This window comes from Ornithodoros turicata, chromosome 1, assembly GCF_037126465.1.
Source record: "Ornithodoros turicata isolate Travis chromosome 1, ASM3712646v1, whole genome shotgun sequence".
NCBI lineage: Eukaryota > Metazoa > Arthropoda > Arachnida > Ixodida > Argasidae > Ornithodoros > Ornithodoros turicata.
This window is the reverse complement of record NC_088201.1, coordinates 94951818-94969410: the sequence shown is the minus strand read 5'-3', so window position 1 is coordinate 94969410 and position 17593 is coordinate 94951818. Positions and strand designations below refer to the sequence as shown.

Sequence of the window (17593 nt, the reverse complement as noted above, 5' to 3'; positions counted from 1 at the left end):
AGTTGTTCCCGCATCGTCGTTGGTGTAACAAGTGCAGTGTGGACGCTCAAATGAAGTTCAATCGCACACCGAGTGAACTTCTAAAAAACACCCTGGGTAAATTATGTTTGGTCATGTCCAGGCAGTTGTCATGCAATGTAGCGTAAGCAAGGTCCTTCTCTATGAACATTCCGTATACGTGTGCATATTCTGAAATTGTGCAGGAGCAGTGCCCGGGGGATGGAAAGTGTGGTGGTTTGAGAAAACACGTTTATGTCTGAATACGCTCCTAAATAATTTTGTAACTGAAGTCGACTAAATAAATGAAGATTCCACATACTTATGTACGCAGTCTATTCACTGTTGCCATGGTTTAAGCTGCCACCTGGTAATGTGTTCACCCCATACTTATGCTGCTCTATATGGCAAGCATTCGCATCGCAGAACAAGCAGGCCTGCTAAATGTTTCTCAGTTTTCTTGTGAGTCTCCAAAACTTCCTCTGCCCCAGTGCGGCTGTCATCTTGACGCCTTCATGAAATGCCATGCACACACTAATCTGAGAAGACAGGCATATAATTATTGACTCAATTGACTGTACACTGTGAATGCACGTGACGAAGCATGAGGAGGTACAGTATGCTTGTGGTTCTGTGCGTGGTTCTACTCTGAGTGCCCCTGCTCAAACATGAGTCCTTGCTTGACGATGAGGCGGATGCCTGAAGCTGCTGAGCAGGCTCTACATAGATATCATTCGCAGTCGCTTTTTCTGAAGGTAAGTACACATGGGAGAAAACGTAGCCCCTGAAAGAGGCGTCGTTGGACATGGTCGATGGGATGGGCCTCGATTGGTGAGTTCTTGTGCTGAGTCAGAGCTGCGCACAGCATTCTCAGCGAATTAATTAACACAAGTTTGTGGTGAGGGTGTTTAGTGCACTCATCCCCCCTCACACACATACCAATATCGAAACTGCCAGGAATATCATGGACAGCAGTTCGGTTAATGGCCCCAACCACTCTTTCCTCCAGTATCGTCACCGGTACTAGCGGCGCTGCGGTCTACACTTGCTCCTGACGTTTGAAATTAATATAGTTGTGAATGTTAGGAAATTTCATAACCGTCCTTTCCTTTCCTCTCTGTAATATCCACCCTAAGAACTATTGTAATTCCCAATGAACCCTCCCATTGTGCTGTTCCTGCGAACGTCCACATCGTATACCTCTCTTTTGCTCGAACTTTTAAAGTCTGTCCACTTCTACTTCTGCAAAGTTCCGTGTAATTCCCGAAACCGCGAAGAGGACTGCAGTGATGTGCTTAGGGACCTTTTGCTTGTCTTTAGCTCCTGCTGCTCCATCTCCACTGGCGTCGATAGCGTTTTTGCTTGTTTTGTACCCTTCCACGAGGGTCTCTATCTCGCTATCCGTAAAATTCGGCCGGTGGACACGCTTTGAGGCCCGATGAGTGACTTCTATATCAACTTCAGAACACACTTCTGAAAACACCGAGCGATTTTGTTGACAAACACCGTGGCATGTGGCATAGGATACAACGGGCCCCATTGGTTGAGCTGACGTCGTTGCTATAACAATAACATAACCTCGGGCCCAATCGCTCATTAATCCCACGGTCACATTTCAGGAAGCACGTCAGCTGCTCTTTCTTGCTCGTTCTGCCCATCGTGAAACTCCCTCTCCTTTACGATCCTTTCGTGAATACTGAACCCCGCGATTTGCGACGATGTCTTACGACGGTTGTAGACTACGACATCGTAGCGAATCTTACGAACTTGTTTGTGAATCCGACCCCTGAACTGGAATGCAGTGGTGAGCTGACGCCTGAGGAACACTTGTGAGCGCCGTCGCATTTTCACATGCAGTTACAACCAAGACAGGATTCGGTGCCCGTGCGACAAGTATTTCCCGCTTCGTTGAAACCTCCGCACTGCAACCAACGAAAGGAGATGCTCACCGCGAAATCGCATGCACTCCTGTGAGCGTCGCTCGCTTCTGGGAGTAGAATGTGTGTGTGTGTGTTTTGCGAGTTCGAACTTGGTCAACGAACGCAACGATTTCGACTCTGTACGCTACGCACTAATATTTGTGTCAGACTATTGAGTCAGTACGATGTTTCAAGTAACTATGTATTTTGTCCAAAATTTGCCTTGTTGTTCTGGAATACGGGATAACGAGCGTCGGGCATGAAAACCAGTAAAAGTAAAAGCCGATGGTAGCCAGTACCGGGCCGAAAGGCGAGCCAAACTGGGAGACTCCTGATTGGCCGAATGGTAGGCATCATAGTTCATTTTCATTGGTTGCATGCCCAGTGTTGCATGAATTATCTCAAACTATGGGGAGCTGTGGGGGCTTGCAACTACCTTGTACCGAGCAAGAGCTCGTGACGCCCTTACACGCTATCCATCATTCTAGCTCACCATAACCACGCATCCGCGTGTAGACTGCCTGAATGAATAAATGTGCGCTCTTTCACCTCCTTATCATTATTACACCCAGCGGTGATTCTTTTGAGCAGCGCACGTATGCGCAGTACTTTGCTTTGTACTGACTTGGAGTACCAGCCATAACGCGTGCATAATAGTTCTTTCGTAATACCGCGTTAGCGCCGCAAAGCAACTGTGGCTATGGGCGGCATACAGATGTGGACTGATGCAGAGAGGACAGCAGGAAGCAGTTGGAGACAGGGGGATTAGTATGCGTCCTGAGCCGACTTCACGGGGTAACTGTGCCGACATTCCTCTGGAAGATCTTCGGAAAACCCAAGGAAAACCCCAGAGAGCACAGCCAGTAGTAGGATCGGAACCCACCACCTCCCAGTCTTCAGCACGACCTCGGCTACCACCAATGAGCGGGACGCCTAAACCCACTTGGCCATGCCGGCGGTCGTACGTGATAGTTCATTTTAAATAAAATGTCGAAGTACCTACCTCATGACATTCAAGGCCCCGAGAAATGCACGCGAGAGTATTTTTCCGGTAAATATTAGTTTCACTTCTCAGATTCACGGGACAGACGTGCAGGTGTATGTAATGTATTGGACGAGCTGCGCAATATTGTCCAGCTGTACAGCGCGGTGCAATTGGTCGGGAGACAAGTGTTTACTCAAGTACCTTTACTTAGCTCTAGTTAGCTTAACTGGGTATGGTATTAGCTCCACGTTAAATAATGTCATTGGTTGTTTTTCTGTTGTTCTTGATTCAGCATTTCCTCCAGCTTTTCCTCCCTCTCCTTCATAAGTATATTGTAGTCGGCCTCGTAAAGACACATCCCGAAGAAACACCTCTGTAAATGAACAAGAAAGTTTATTGACTTCCTGAGTGTAACCTAATACCGTCGCGCGTGGAACTTCACTTGTGATGATGATTCATGTTTTATTGGCGCAGCGGTAACAACGACCATAAACATCACTTCTATTTCAAGAAATATGACTGACCATTAGATTGGGATGTTTGTATGTCAAGCACATGTTTGCTCAATATATATGTATGTAACTGTAGCTATTGCGTGGCAACGGCAAGCAACTTTTTCGCTTGAGCACTGCAACACATTCTCGTATCAGCGAAGTGGCCAAAGCGGCCGAGACGGACTCAAAAATGATTGCCGGCTTTGAGCCGTACTCATCAAAAGGTTGGCTGTTTGAACTCGGCCGAGGACGCCAGCAATTTGTTGGCAGAATGCAAGTTGCTTTGGCGCGCCGTATTTCGCGAGGGACGTCAAATGCAGTATGACCGTCTGTGGAGATTTAGGCGCATGGGAAACAGAAGAAAAAAAAAAAAACAGGTGGGCTCTGCTGTTTCATCAAATGTTTCACAACACGTTCGCACAAACAAGGGGTGCGTTCGAATAGCGTTTGCGAATACCGAAGTGCGTTTGAGTGGGCCTTTAGGCAGCAGCGCGAGCATGCCTCTCCAGGCCCTAAGCGTAAAGGAACGTAGCAGAGAGGCGATCCCATATGATGAGAATTTACAGGATATTTTACAAAAGCTTCTAGAAGGACAAAAAGAAACGTCCTCGTCCCTTCATGACCTCAATGCAAATCAAAATCGAATTCATGCCAAGTTAGACAGTTTCGATAATATCCCCAAGAACACACGCGGTCCTCAGGATGTCCTCAAAGTGTCATCACGTCCTCGTCCGTGATGGGATGAACGGAGGAGGTCCACAGGCTGTCATCATAGGAGCTTCCAGTGATTGTCATTTGCGTACATCCTGCGGTCCTCAACCGAAGGACAAGCACAGGAGAAGTAAATTATTGTAATACTGCGTTGTGCATTTTAATACCTGCTAGCCAGTAATCAACTTCCCGATTTATTTCTCATTACCCAATACAATCAAAGAAGGAGTGCTCATGCATAAATTAAAAAAAAACGAACAAAAATATAAAATAAAAAGAGATATAGGGGCGCAAATACTGATCGTCGGATTTTAAAGGAATCCGTCCATGTGCAGCGTTTGACGTGCTAAAATACAGTTTGCTAGACCTTTCACTGCGGTCTTGTTGCATGAGTGTCCGCAGAGGGTCCCTGGCAGGAGGTTGCGCGGAGCCTTTTATTTCCGAAGAGACATAAAATAATAGCGTTTCACTGCTCAAGCTTCACTTACTATGCATGCATCAAACCAAAGCAGTAAGAAACACGGACACTACCTTGATAGCAATTCAATACTCCAAGGAATTTCTCACTTCATTGTTGGTTATGTGCGAAATCAAGTTAAACTTAGATACCTCACCCTTTGTTTTGACTGAGATGCGAAGAGGACTCCCGAATCTGCTGAAGTTCGGAAGACAAGCAATAACTTGTATCTGTTCTGTCTTGGAAAGGAAATGCTGCTGCATCATATGCCTTTCTAAGTGGTTTCGCAGGTTTTAGTGACCTAGGGGCCTTTTATGTATCTCTCTCTCTTTTTTTTTTTTGCCTTTTAAACTGTGACACTCATTGTTTGTGATGAGAAATACGCTGAACGAAATACAGATGAGAAACCACGAATGGTAGCTGGTGAACGAGGTTGAAAATATATAAAAAACACGCACACACGCTGACTGGGTGCTGCAAATGTGCCCTCACTTCCCACAATAAATAATTCACTAAGGTATTTGCTTGCTCCCAGAACTGTACTAGCCGCGTCATTTGGTAGCTCCCATAGGAGGTCCTGAGGACATGACGGGGAGTCTCACTTTGTCACATTTCTAACAAATTGAGGACCTGGTAGGGAAGTCCTGGGGATGTTATCCCTGTCCGCTGATGACTTTCCTCGGACATACCTAGGAGGTCGAAACATTTGCCGCATGCTCTAAGGATATTGTTGAGAATGTCGAGAGGGTGCAGTGATATGGTTCGCGACTTTAGGAAAAGTATATCTGCTTTACAACGGACAGTCGATGATCTAGAGAATAGACAGCGTAGAAATAATATGTTGTTGCTTGGCCTTGAGGAGTCTAATGATGAGTCGTCGTCTTCGCTGACCGAGACTGTAATTCAGTTGTTCAGTAGCAAGCTTGGTCTCACCGTTCGTGGTATTGAACGGTGCCACCGTCTTGGTAATGTTAAACGTCGCAGCATACGACCTATCATTATGAAGATCGCTGATTTCCGTGAGAAGATGTTGCGCCGAGATATTGCGCAATTCCCACAAGTTGAAAGGCAGTACGTTACACATAAAAGTTTTCTTGAAACGTGTCCATGATGTTCGGGGCAAGTTGTGGCTTAGTGCAGAGGAAGACAGGCAAAGAGGAGATCGTGTCAAGCTGAGATATGACCATCTTTATGTCAACAATAACTGTTTCATGTGGGACGACACTGTAAACAAGCGCGTCTTATCCCACACCATGCGTAATGAAGTTTCCAGCTCTTCCTCGCGTGATTGACACGTTGGTGTGGATTCTTTGTCATTGTTTAATGTAAATGCTAGAAGCATTGCAAACAAAGGGTTAGAATCGCAGCATCAAGTTTTTTTCGTATGCTCCAGATATAATAGCGATTACTGTGACCTGGTTGACGAATGCATTACTTGATGCCGAATTTGTTCCTACTGGTTTTTCATGTTTGCGGTCTGACAGAGAAACACGTGGAGGTGGAACGGCCTTGTTGATTAAAGGTACGTTTCAAGTTAAACCTCTGCCGCGTTTAGATGGCGTCGAATCTGCCTGGTGCAAGGTGCGCACAAAAGAGTACTGCCTTGTCATTGCTTGTATTTATCGCCCCCTGACGTGGTTTCGTCAATTACTGAATAAATTCATCTTAACCATTTGTCTCCCTGCAAGTTAATTTTAATGCGTGACTTCAATTTGCCTTCTATATGTTAGAACACACTTAGACCTGGTTTACGAGATGGTGTCACTCTCTAATCGATCTTGCGACAACCTTAGGCTGTCCAGATTGTCAAGTACCCAACCCGTACATAGCTCGGTACGTCATCGATCCTTGACTTGCTGTTTCTTACATCCAATATTGTTGGCGAGGGCTACACCTGTGACATCGTTGAAGGCCTTTCTGACCACCAAGGTGTTTTACTGCGTGTCAATCTTAGAGTTCCCTCGGTTAAGAGAAGGGTGACCCAAGTTCTGGATTTCGCCAATGGCGATCACACTGCAATCATGATGAGCTCTCCTTTGCCTTATGTAATTTTGGGACAATGAGCACTACATCTGATATGAACACCTTATACGAGGAATTTCAGGATTGTCGCTTTTCTATCTCTCGCTTTGTACCAGTAAAGTTTAAAAAACATATTACTGGAAAACCTCGGATAACACGAGAGATCTTGCGTCTTAGACGTCGCCTCGGGAGGTTAAGGCGATTGCGTATTAGAGGTTCGCTGAATTATTCACATGACCTGTTTATTTCCTTCGTGCAGGAGCTTAAAACTAAAATGCAAGCTGCTAAACATTTTTACTTTAACACTTCTCTGCCTAATTTTTGCGATCTAACCCGAGGAAGTTCTGGCACTCACTTATTCCTGAGGAGCAATCACCTAAATCATTCATAGTAGGTGACATTCCATGTTCAGATGATTATGCAATTGCTTATCACTTGAATGAATATTTCTCTTCGGTTTTTAATCGAGGCAGATCCAACTGCCAACCAAGCAACTGCCCAATAAAATTCCGCTCATTTGCGCTATGAATGCACTGGAGTTGTGTCTCCATGCACAATGTAGTAAATATTTCTTTTTTCAGTAACACAATTACCAGTACCATGAAATATATGTAGACCACAGGGCCCCGTTGTTATTGGTCATGCTGTTTTCCCACCCTATACTGTGGTCAGTGTTGTGCGTAGCGGCGCTTCTGTAATCGCTACTTTTTTCAGTAGCGGAGGTGTAATTCCGCTACATTTGTTATTTGTAATTTGTAAAGTAATTTCCGCTACAATTTTGAGTAGCGGAACCACCTCTGCTACCGCTACTTTTGAGGGAGAAAATAAAATAAATTAGACGCTAGGCTCTAGCGTCTAAAGGTGATTTTACTACATGCTCCGTATCGTATTCAACTCCGAAACCGGTAACGATACATGGTATTCACTTTACGTTCGACCGATTCATGTCAGACCAGAGCCTTCAAATCGCTGCTGTCTTAAGTACAAGGTTCAAGCTCCCATTGCACACGGATGAAAACCAACGAAAGGAAGTAACCAGCTTGACCGTAAACGAAATGTTAAGATGTTCGGTCGCATCAAGTGAGCGCGCCGAGGAATCCACGAGCGAGCTCTATGCAGATGATTTCTTTTCTTTTGGGGAGTCAACTTCTACAGCAGATCCAGCTGATCGTGAGCTTACTCAGTACCTCTTTGTGCCAGATAATTTTAATTTGACATCGCTAAAGCAGGGTTATCCAAGAGTGCACTGGGCGTTCCTCAAGCTGAATACCGCCGTTCCGTCAAGTGCGTCTGCCGAAAGACTTTTCAGTGTTTGCGCCAATACATTCACCAAGAAACGTGTTAGGGTCAGTGACGGGAACTTTGAGCGGCAACTACTCTTGAAGTCGAATGCAAGTGTGTAATGACTTTTCCAGAAAGTATTGATCGCAAGAAATAAAGTATCAGCAAGAGCACATATCTTTGTATGTATCGAATCACATATTCATAGGCCTTCGGCGAGAAAGTAGCGGAAGGGTAAATGCGCTACTTTTTTTTTTTTGGTAGCGGTAGCGGTATCGCGCTACATTCGTAAATTTGTAGCGCCGTTAGTATCGCGCTACTTTTAAATTGGGTAGCGGGCACAACACTGACTGTGGTGCACAAGTACTTCGATCTGTCTGAAACGCAGCTATGCTGAGGACAGGCACCACGTGGCAGATTGACATTTGTATCGTCTGTGCTAAATTATGGGTATCATTATGATGTGACTGCAGACGTATAACAGATCACGTGATCTGAGTACACAGGTATGCTCATTTCTTGCAAGATTTCCTGGTGAATCTTACATGTCATGGTTGACAGCTGTCACGACCCTGGCGTCGTGACATGGTGGTGACACAGATGTCAACGACACAACAGCTTTACATTGGTGTGGTCTGGGCACTTGTTGTGTAGCCTCATTTCCTGTAAGGCACATCTTATGAATGAAAAAAACAGATAAAAGAAAACATCCCTCTGTAATTAGTTCAGAAGATTTATTATATACACCTGCGTTCACATCCACATTCCAACCATGTCTCTTTATCACGAATGCCCAAATGCCTGTAATTTGGTTGTGTTGTGTCTGTCTTCAGTGTGTTCTAAATAGCTGAGTCTGAGCGATAAGTATTAAATAGTAGAAACTGTAGTAATACAGCATGAACCAAACCAATGGCTACTTCTAATATACACTTCACTTCACTGTACTTTCAATTATGTTACAGCTTTGTTCTCCTCACACCAGCTTAGGTACATGCTAAGTACCAGGGCTCTTCCTTTTTGACATGCCCTGTATATTACGTGAGCGGAATAGGTACAGCTCGAAGCAGAGTTAATTGGAACACCGCTTCGACAAGCGGAGCAACAGGGGAGCCACCCTGGCGACCTTTAGCAGAAATAAAGGGAGAGGCCGTTTGGATATTTCCATTCCAGTCGGAGGGATGTTCGCTGTGGTGTGCCGAACAGTGTCCAATCAAGCTGGCGTTATAACGCTGCGCCTGTCTGTGTTTTGGGTGGTTGTGTCTGAGATAATGCGGAGAATCGATGTCACGGCACGCGCCTGAAAACAGGTTGGCGCATGGACACGCGTCATCCGAAACGCTCATTGTAGGATCCAATGAAATGATTAACAACTACTCTCTTTCGGAAGATTTACTGTACTCAGAATAGAGGATGTGAGGAAAGAGGCTTGAAATAATTAACTATGGTAATAGCGAAACCATCGTAATGAGTTTTTAAATAATAATAAAACAATGCTTTCATGGTGTAGCGTCTCGCGTTTCTCGGAAGTTTCTTGGAAGAACAGCCAGTTAGTACACACAAATATAGAGGGTGTCCCAGAAAACGTGTCATTGAATTATAATAAAAAAACTACGCCACCTAGAATCATGCGGTCAACAGCATTTGTTCTTATTAGGTTTTTGCCACCTCCTAATGTGAATGTCATGTACTCCAAGTTTAATTATGTAAGTATTTGCGAACTGACCTCGGAAATTTGCCAAGTAAAGGTCACTTTTTTACCCCACCAATATGAAGAGCGTGCCGAATTCACTCAAATTCATGATAATTCACAGTGATATTCACGAGCTATCCCATTGGGAAAAATAGCCGAATATCATGCTTTTCGCAGCACCGGACCATAGCGCGCGATGACTTTTTGAGCGCAATCGCTCTCAGTGCGACGAAAGGAGGTTACGAAGCCAGCCCACAGAGTGATAGTAGAAAAAGTAACAGTTCCTAAAATTTGGAGAGGGAAAGCATTACCCCTGCGAAAGTCGGACGTGATAAGCCGTGCCTGTTTTATCTCTTTCTGCGATGTCGGGAGGGGTGGGTTTCCAACCTCCTTTCGTCGGACTGACAAAGATTGCGCTGAAAAATTCATCGTGCGCTATTCTGTGCGACATCCGTAGAGCATGATGTTCGGCTATTTTTTCCGATGGGATACCTCATGAATATCCCTGTCAATTATCATTAATTTGACTAAATTAGACACGCTCTTCACATTGGTGGGGTAAAAAAGTGACCTTTACTAGGCAAATTTCCGACTTAAGCTCGCAAATGTACATAATTAAGCTTACGTTACACGACATTCACATGAGGAGGTGGCAAAAACCCAGTAAGAACAAATGCCATTGACCGCATGACTCTAGGTGGTGTAGTTTTTTTTATTATAATTGAATGACACGTTTTCTGGGACACCCTGTATGTGTGCATGCTGGCACACACTGCAGGGAGTCACCGTGAAGGTTTTCTATTACTGGTGTAGTGAATGATGATCAGAGCTAGACAAATTCACCATGACCTTTGTCCTCACTTAAATCTTCGTCAACAGAGGTTCGTCCCTACCTCGAGTGCACGTTCCCCAAATTTGCCTCTCCCACCTTTCGTAAATCGCATTTTGATTTTTTTTTTTTTTTGCCCCACGACAATTATTTTTCTGAAAATCTTCCTCATCTGGATCACTTCACCTTCATTTTAATTTTGGAAGTTTAGGAGAGGTGAGAGACGACTGGTTCGCACGTGCTAACCTGACGCGCGCCATCGGGATATAATCGATTCTTCGCGATCCCTCAGACACGGTCGCCCAAAACAAACAAGCACAGCGTTGATAACGCCAGCCTGATTGCGCACTCTTCAGCACGCCACAGCGAACACCTCGCCGACTGGAATGGAAATGTCGAAACCTCGTCGCCCTTTATTTCAACTAGACGCCGCCAGGGTGGCTCCCCCTTTGCTCCGCTGGTAGAAGCGGCGTTCCAGTTAACTCTGCTTCGAGCTGTACTCTCATTCCGTACTAGCTCTCGTCTGCCTTGACTCGCTCTCCACCTCTAAATGCACAACAGTGAATGAAGGATGAAGGCAATATGGGCATACTACCGTCACAAAGTTCTGATGTAATTAAGAGTGTGTCATCAGCATCATGACAAATGATTCTACATCAATGAATCTGTCACTCGAAAGCCTACAGGAAATTGCGCCTAGATGCTGTTACAATGCAAGCTACCGCAGCACTCATTTACAGTTGGGAAGCTTAAAGCTTCCTTCCTTCACATCATCACCAGGAGAGTATGTGGCACCTCATGCAGACTACTTTTACTGTATTCACTTTTACTGCATAACCGGCACCAAACACCTGTCACATATGTTACACCTTCTTATTAAGTTTGTTTCACGTAAGCAGTTCTTCAACGCTATACGTAAAGTAAATTAATTGTTGTACAGTTATGTGGCTTCAACATAACTAACTCTGCTTAAATGCACGGAAAACATGTCAGTGTAAGAGTAGAAGCTATATCTGCAGGAATATTGTGGTTGTGTGCGTGGAATTGTTCCTTTCTTCTAAACAGGAGCTTCACACTACCTCTACCTGTGTTTCTTTTTGTAACCCTCCCCGCTCCCACCTTTTGTAATGGACAATTTTGGGTACATAAAGTTCAATAAAGTGGAACCACATGGCTATACGCTCTTCATGTGTGCCAACATAGATGTGTTTGCCCAAAATCTGTGAAACTGCTGTTGCTGCTATCCCCCACCCCCATACGTCATCCATTAATTTCCAGAATACACCAGCTGAAGACATCGCATGCTCAGCACTCGCTATTGAAGTTAGGTGATCAGCCATGCAAAGGCATCTACGAGTACGTTATTTTGCTGCACATTAAGCAATGTCTCGCATGACTGCTCCCAGACTTTGTCCTTGTTGATGCAGTACACCGTGTTCACTATACTAATATACTATCCGGTTGTGCAGCTTTGTGCTGACACAGCTGAATGAACATGCCGGCTTTTGCAAAGCTACAACTGCCAAAGTGTCTCAAATTATAACTGAGAATGTGGAAGAAAGCTATACAATCCTGTATTCACTAAAAATAATAGCAGCACATTGTAGTAAAGATGCATCTGATTTCACGTTTAATCCTTCTCATTATATGGGCTTATTGGCATTGCATTCATTTGTCCATTGCAGACTTCCACTTACAGAAAGCTAGCAGACAATGATCAGTGCTGCTGCTTGCTGTGTCTCCGAAAATTCATGCTATAATGAACATCTCTAGGTGTCCCTCGCTTTGGTATTCCACGGTGTCATCTCTAGGCGTGTCTCGCTTTGATATTGCACGGTGTTGTTTCTCAAGAAATAGCACAATCTCTCGGTACTACAGAGAACTACAGCATGACTGGAAAGCTAAACAAAAATTCTCAAGAAAGGTGTATAGAGCTGCTGAATTAATTATTCACTAAACTAATTCGCACAGTTGTACAGTGGCAGTTCTCAGGGCAGAAGGATAATCAGAGGTCACACGGGCCTCTCATGTCATTTTATTGTCCAAGTTGAGTGATCTGTGTCAGAGTGAAGTGATAACCGCAATGCATCACCATGGAAATTCTTTCTGAACAAGAAGCCTAAATTAAAAGCCTCAGCTGGCGTATTATAGCGTGGCAGCAGCTGTGGAGAGCTTTTAGGCATTGGTGGTTGTGATTGTTTGGTATGTAATGGTGCAATGATAATGGAAGTGAAATTGTTTACAATACCTGTATGAAGTCAAGAGAGGAGCTTTAAAGAATTGCACAGAAAAATACATAAGTCTGTGATCAGGTGCGTAAAAGTGTTTCCTCAATAATCTGACTTTGAACAAGCAAGCACAATGCAAACAGCAGCACAGACTTGTTTGTAGCTGATGTTGTAACTGTTTTTGTGCGTTTGCCTTGGTTCATGTATGTTTGCTCCACCCTTGAAACACCATTATTATTGAGACCAGTAAGACATCCTTCTTTACGAGATATTTTGTCCAATATCAAAGAGGAGATTGTTTGTATTTTGTGTATGTGGTCTCAATCAACAACAAACTCTGAATGGCTCGGATCTATTGTAAAGGCACTAAAGTGTGACCTTGCAATTATGACGTCTGTGATGTCAAGTGCGCTCAACATATGACTGTAAGACAAGTGTATACATTCCCATTATGTTAAGTTTCAGCAAGTGACAGTTACATTGTAATGATGAACTTTGTTAGTTGAATAGAATAGATCAATTGAGCGCTTGATGATTTGTACAAGAATGTTAGATGCAGAGATATGCAAATAACGGAAGTCACAATTAACCACAGCACCGCTGACAGAATGACAGGAGGTCACGACACTGGCAACTTCCACACAACTCACAAGAAGGGGCACCCCGGGTAACATGACGAAAATAGCGCTAACACACACACACACACACACACACACAGGACGCGGATGTAAACAGGACAGCACAGTGCGTTTTCCGCATGAGTCGCGCGCCCGAACAAACGCAGCCAGCGAAGCGATGCTTTAATGCGCTGCAAATTTGTGACACGTTGCAGATTTGTGACACGTGAATTTCTTAAAACCATAACACTATAAAAGTTATGCGTGTGGTAGTCCGATGCAGGATAAGGCCACCCTTGCATCAATGTTCTTTTTGTTTTCTTACAGGCAGCCTACCGTGATGCGCCCGCACACACGTTGCGCATATGACATCAGGCTTGAGAGCGTAAAAACACGAGGCTGGCATGCCACTCCTCGTAGAACAAAGAAGGAGGAGGCAAGTTGGTGCGGATCCGAAGAGGGCGACATCCTCTACTCACCTAAATTCTTGCACTAACTTTACTCCAATATTGCTGTGACGATAATTGATAATGTATTCTCATTGGCCCCCGTAATGCATGTTGTTCGTCGCCACAGGGAGCCGATCCTGCCAATATCCCCAGCCCCATCCTCATCACGTGCCCCAGCGGTAATACGCATGAAAGGTAATAATACAAGGACAACGTTTTTTAATTGTTCAAGTAATGACGTGACAGCTTTTGAAACATCGAAATATGAATATTTATTTTACAATTATATCGACACATCGAGAAAATATCGATAATTTGTCGATATAAATATCGATATTTTAATCGATTCCGTAGATTATTGTTAGGATGTTGATATTTATCGATATAGAAAATTTCGATATTTTTGCCTCACTACATTGCTGTTAAGAGCAAGATAAACTGAAAGCGCGGCAAAACCAGCGTACGCCTCTGCCTCCGCCATTTGCACTCACCATACAGTGTCGGGTGTCTGTCGGCTGCCCGTGCCCAGCCCGTGTGACTTACGACACGACAGGACACTTGCCGAGAGGTGTTGTAGAGTGCGCGCGACTCAACTTGTCGCTGAATGATGTCGGATTCGAAGCTGACGTGTTTCCGGCTGTCGTATCCTGTCGTGTCGCACCAGTGTGACACGCCCCTTCTTCGCGGTCCTTCTGTCGTCTACTACTTTCTCCCTCCCCTCAACCGTATCGTGACAATGTGAATAATACGCATGCGTTGTGGACAACGGGCTTCACAGCCGGAGAGCCCACGTGATCGATTTAAACCCGACGTCACTAAGCAATGGTTTAAGTCCCTCGGTGAATACGGGCAAATCAGACTTCAATGCTTATTATGAAGGGGCTCATTATCTCATTTCCCACATCACCACCAGCAATGGGGTAGCGTATCGCCTCTGGCGATGCAGATCCCCATTCATCATCATAAAATAAAGTTGTTGTTGCTCCGCCGATTCTTGGAGGAGGCCGTTCTCGTCGAAAAATTTAGTAGACGTCAGTTCGCAGACGCTGACTGTTTTGTTTGAACAAATGGCGACATACCGTGAAGGCAAAACAGCGAGGAAGTTTACTGTCTCACGTTAGATACGAATCAGTTCTTAAAATGATTAACAATTAACATTGACAAAACCATTCCACAACATATAAAAATCAATCAAAAAGAATCAAAACAAATAAAATAATAAAACAATTACAAAAATAAATTACAACAACTAGACAATTAGTTAAACAATGAAATTACCAATTACCAATAAAAACACCTTAAATTTATCGGTGTCCGTGTTGAACTCTGTGAAAATCTTGTCGTTTGCTACTACGGCGGAGTTCAGTAGTGCTCTTCATGGTATGGGTTCTCTGGAGTCTCTTTATTAAATATAGACGTTGCAGGCGAGCAGCAGTAGATGGCGCTGGTAGCGGTGCTCAGCTAAAGCCCCTATATTTCGTATTCAAGGGCTTTCACGGGTTTAGTATTCGGGGGTTTAGGCTCAGCGTGCTCGTTCGAATGCTTTGGCTCGAAGGCGCACATATAAAGCACATAAGCATACATGACGACAAGGCATGTGTGACGCAACACTATTCGAATGCACCCCCGTGTAATATCCAAAAGTGTTTTCTTCATTAATTTTCTCTCTTCTTTTTCTTTCAGTCCAATAGCCTTAGCCTTGTGTTTGGCCGACTGTTCCTCCTGTCCTTCGAATTACCCCCCCCCCCCCGAAGCTGGTTACTTGTGGCGAATGACATTTTTTCGCCAACACCAACATCATTTACGCACAGGGTTTCGCTCGCTCTCTGCGAGCTTGTGCATGACGAAACAAATATGTATTTCATTCTCCGCCTGCCGTAATGACATCTGATTCGTGGCACTGAATACTAGGGTACGATTCTATTTGCTTTTGCATAACCTACGCCACACACATATTTTGCTGATGCTTAAATTCCATGTACATAAACCCTGACTGCCCGGTAAACAACGTTCATCGATACTTGAACAAAATACTCGCACGTAAAGTTAATCTTTGTAGCCTGAATGGACTGTCTATAGGGTAAAGTGGAGCTACTTGAAGACGGGAGCAAGTTGAGGACAGTTTGGGTTTTTCGCGTGGCATTTTCTTAGCAATAATTTTTTCGTATGTGACACCAGGGTGAGCACTGTCGTTGTCTGGGCTTTGAAGTATAACGTGTTGACGTTCTGCACCTGGGTTTTTAGAAAAACGTCAGACGCTGTTTTGCAGATGTGGTCGAGGTAAGAGGGGCTATTCTTTTTTATCCTATCTGTAACTTTCGCGAGCATTGACTTCCAGTTTGCTCACTTCTGCTCCTCGGCTAATAAAATATGACCTTGCCGTTATGATGCTGTGTCACGACGCTGTGTTTCCATGTGCATTACTCGTGGCTGATCGTATCGGCTGGCCCAAACAAAAGGCAAAATTTAAACGTGGCATTGATTTTTTGATGTCCTTAACTTATCCACAGGGTGGGGTAAGTTGATGAGAATATGTATCCTGTCATGTTTGGCTCGTACGAAATAAATATCTGGTTTGGTACCACAGTAATTTGTGGATCATTTCTCAAAGGTTTGGGGATTCAGTTACCGGATTATGGTGCAATTTAGGCGATTATTCTGACTGCTATTAACAAAATAGTTCAACTGACTTCAACATAGACCGCCTTACCCTATTCCAGGTTTTAACAATCATGCAATGTGCCCACGAGACAATAATTGATGAAAGGAAGGATTGATGAAAAATTGAAGGAAGTCACTGAAAAGGTTAGCCAGCTGTAGGACTCGAACCAACATCTTCTGAATTACTGGTCCAGGGCTCTACCAGGATTGAGGCTTGAGGCTTAGCATGTATTTGTCCTTTCTATGTGTTCCAGAGTTCCAGACTCAGAACATCAATTGTCTCATGAGACAATCCTTCCTTCGAATATTGTTCACTTTTCCACGCGTGTTAAGACTTGCTTCCACCTTGTACTTGCGTTAAGTGCACCACGTACTTTTTGTCCACCATGTACTTTTTTACGGTAAAATTTGTTTCTACCTTGTAAGCCATGCTTCCACCTGCGAGATGTATGCACTAGAGCCCTGCACGGGCCGACTTTTCCGGACCCGACCCGGCCTGGGCGCATAGAAAAATGGCAGGGCCTGACCCGGGTCCAGACCTTCATATTTTTATGCGGCCCGGCCTGGTCCGAAGGCTCAGTGAGTAGAGCTCGCCGTGCACGGCGTCTGAGCGAATAGAGCCCAGCCCGGTGACTCGGCGAGTATTTCCAGCCGTGATGTATACGTGTTTCTCGCGCTTATGAAACAAATGTATAAGTAGATTTATAAGAAGAGAAGACAAAGCCACAAACATACAAGTGCTGGCGGTTTAACACCATAACAGCACGAGTCCAAATTAAATCCAGAACGCACGCGGGCACGGGCGTTATCGTTACACTGTCAAGCTTTTTGGGAGTTAGAGGATGCTGTCGACTCCTTGTCCCAGTCCCTACCACTCTCACCATGCTTTCCCAACGTGACTGTGAAATACGTGAGGAGTGAGGAGCAATGGAAGTGACTTTGATAGTGTTCTAGAGGATCGAATCATACACATAATGCAGTGTCCTTTGCTTGTCTTTGGATGGAATGACGCAAGCTCGTGATGATATGAACTAATAGTCCTCCATTGTGTGGAATTGGCTGCGTGACCCGGCCGAGCATGACTCTCGGAAACATGTTTGTCGGCCCGGGCGCGGGGCGGGGCCCGTGCAGGGCTCTAGTATGCACCGTCTTCATTCCCAGCACAGAGCATGAGACGATTGCGCGACTTTCCTTACTGAGAACCGGCGTCCGAATTCGAAACCGGGTCACCTCACAGTCCCTTCCTTAAATAC

General features: G+C 44.6%; 1 protein-coding gene across 3 annotated transcripts in view; it reads right to left on the bottom strand.

Moving 5' to 3' along the window:
- Positions 1-3095: 3095 nt before the first annotated feature.
- LOC135366692 (uncharacterized) overlaps positions 3096-17593 on the bottom strand; it is a 120182-nt gene continuing 105684 nt past the window's right edge. For all 3 annotated transcript variants that reach the window (XM_064599514.1, XM_064599523.1, XM_064599530.1), the window contains one exon: positions 3096-3274. In XM_064599514.1, coding sequence (XP_064455584.1) covers positions 3161-3274 — 114 coding nt within the window. In that variant the 3' untranslated portion in view covers positions 3096-3160. The remainder of the gene's footprint in view (positions 3275-17593) is intronic.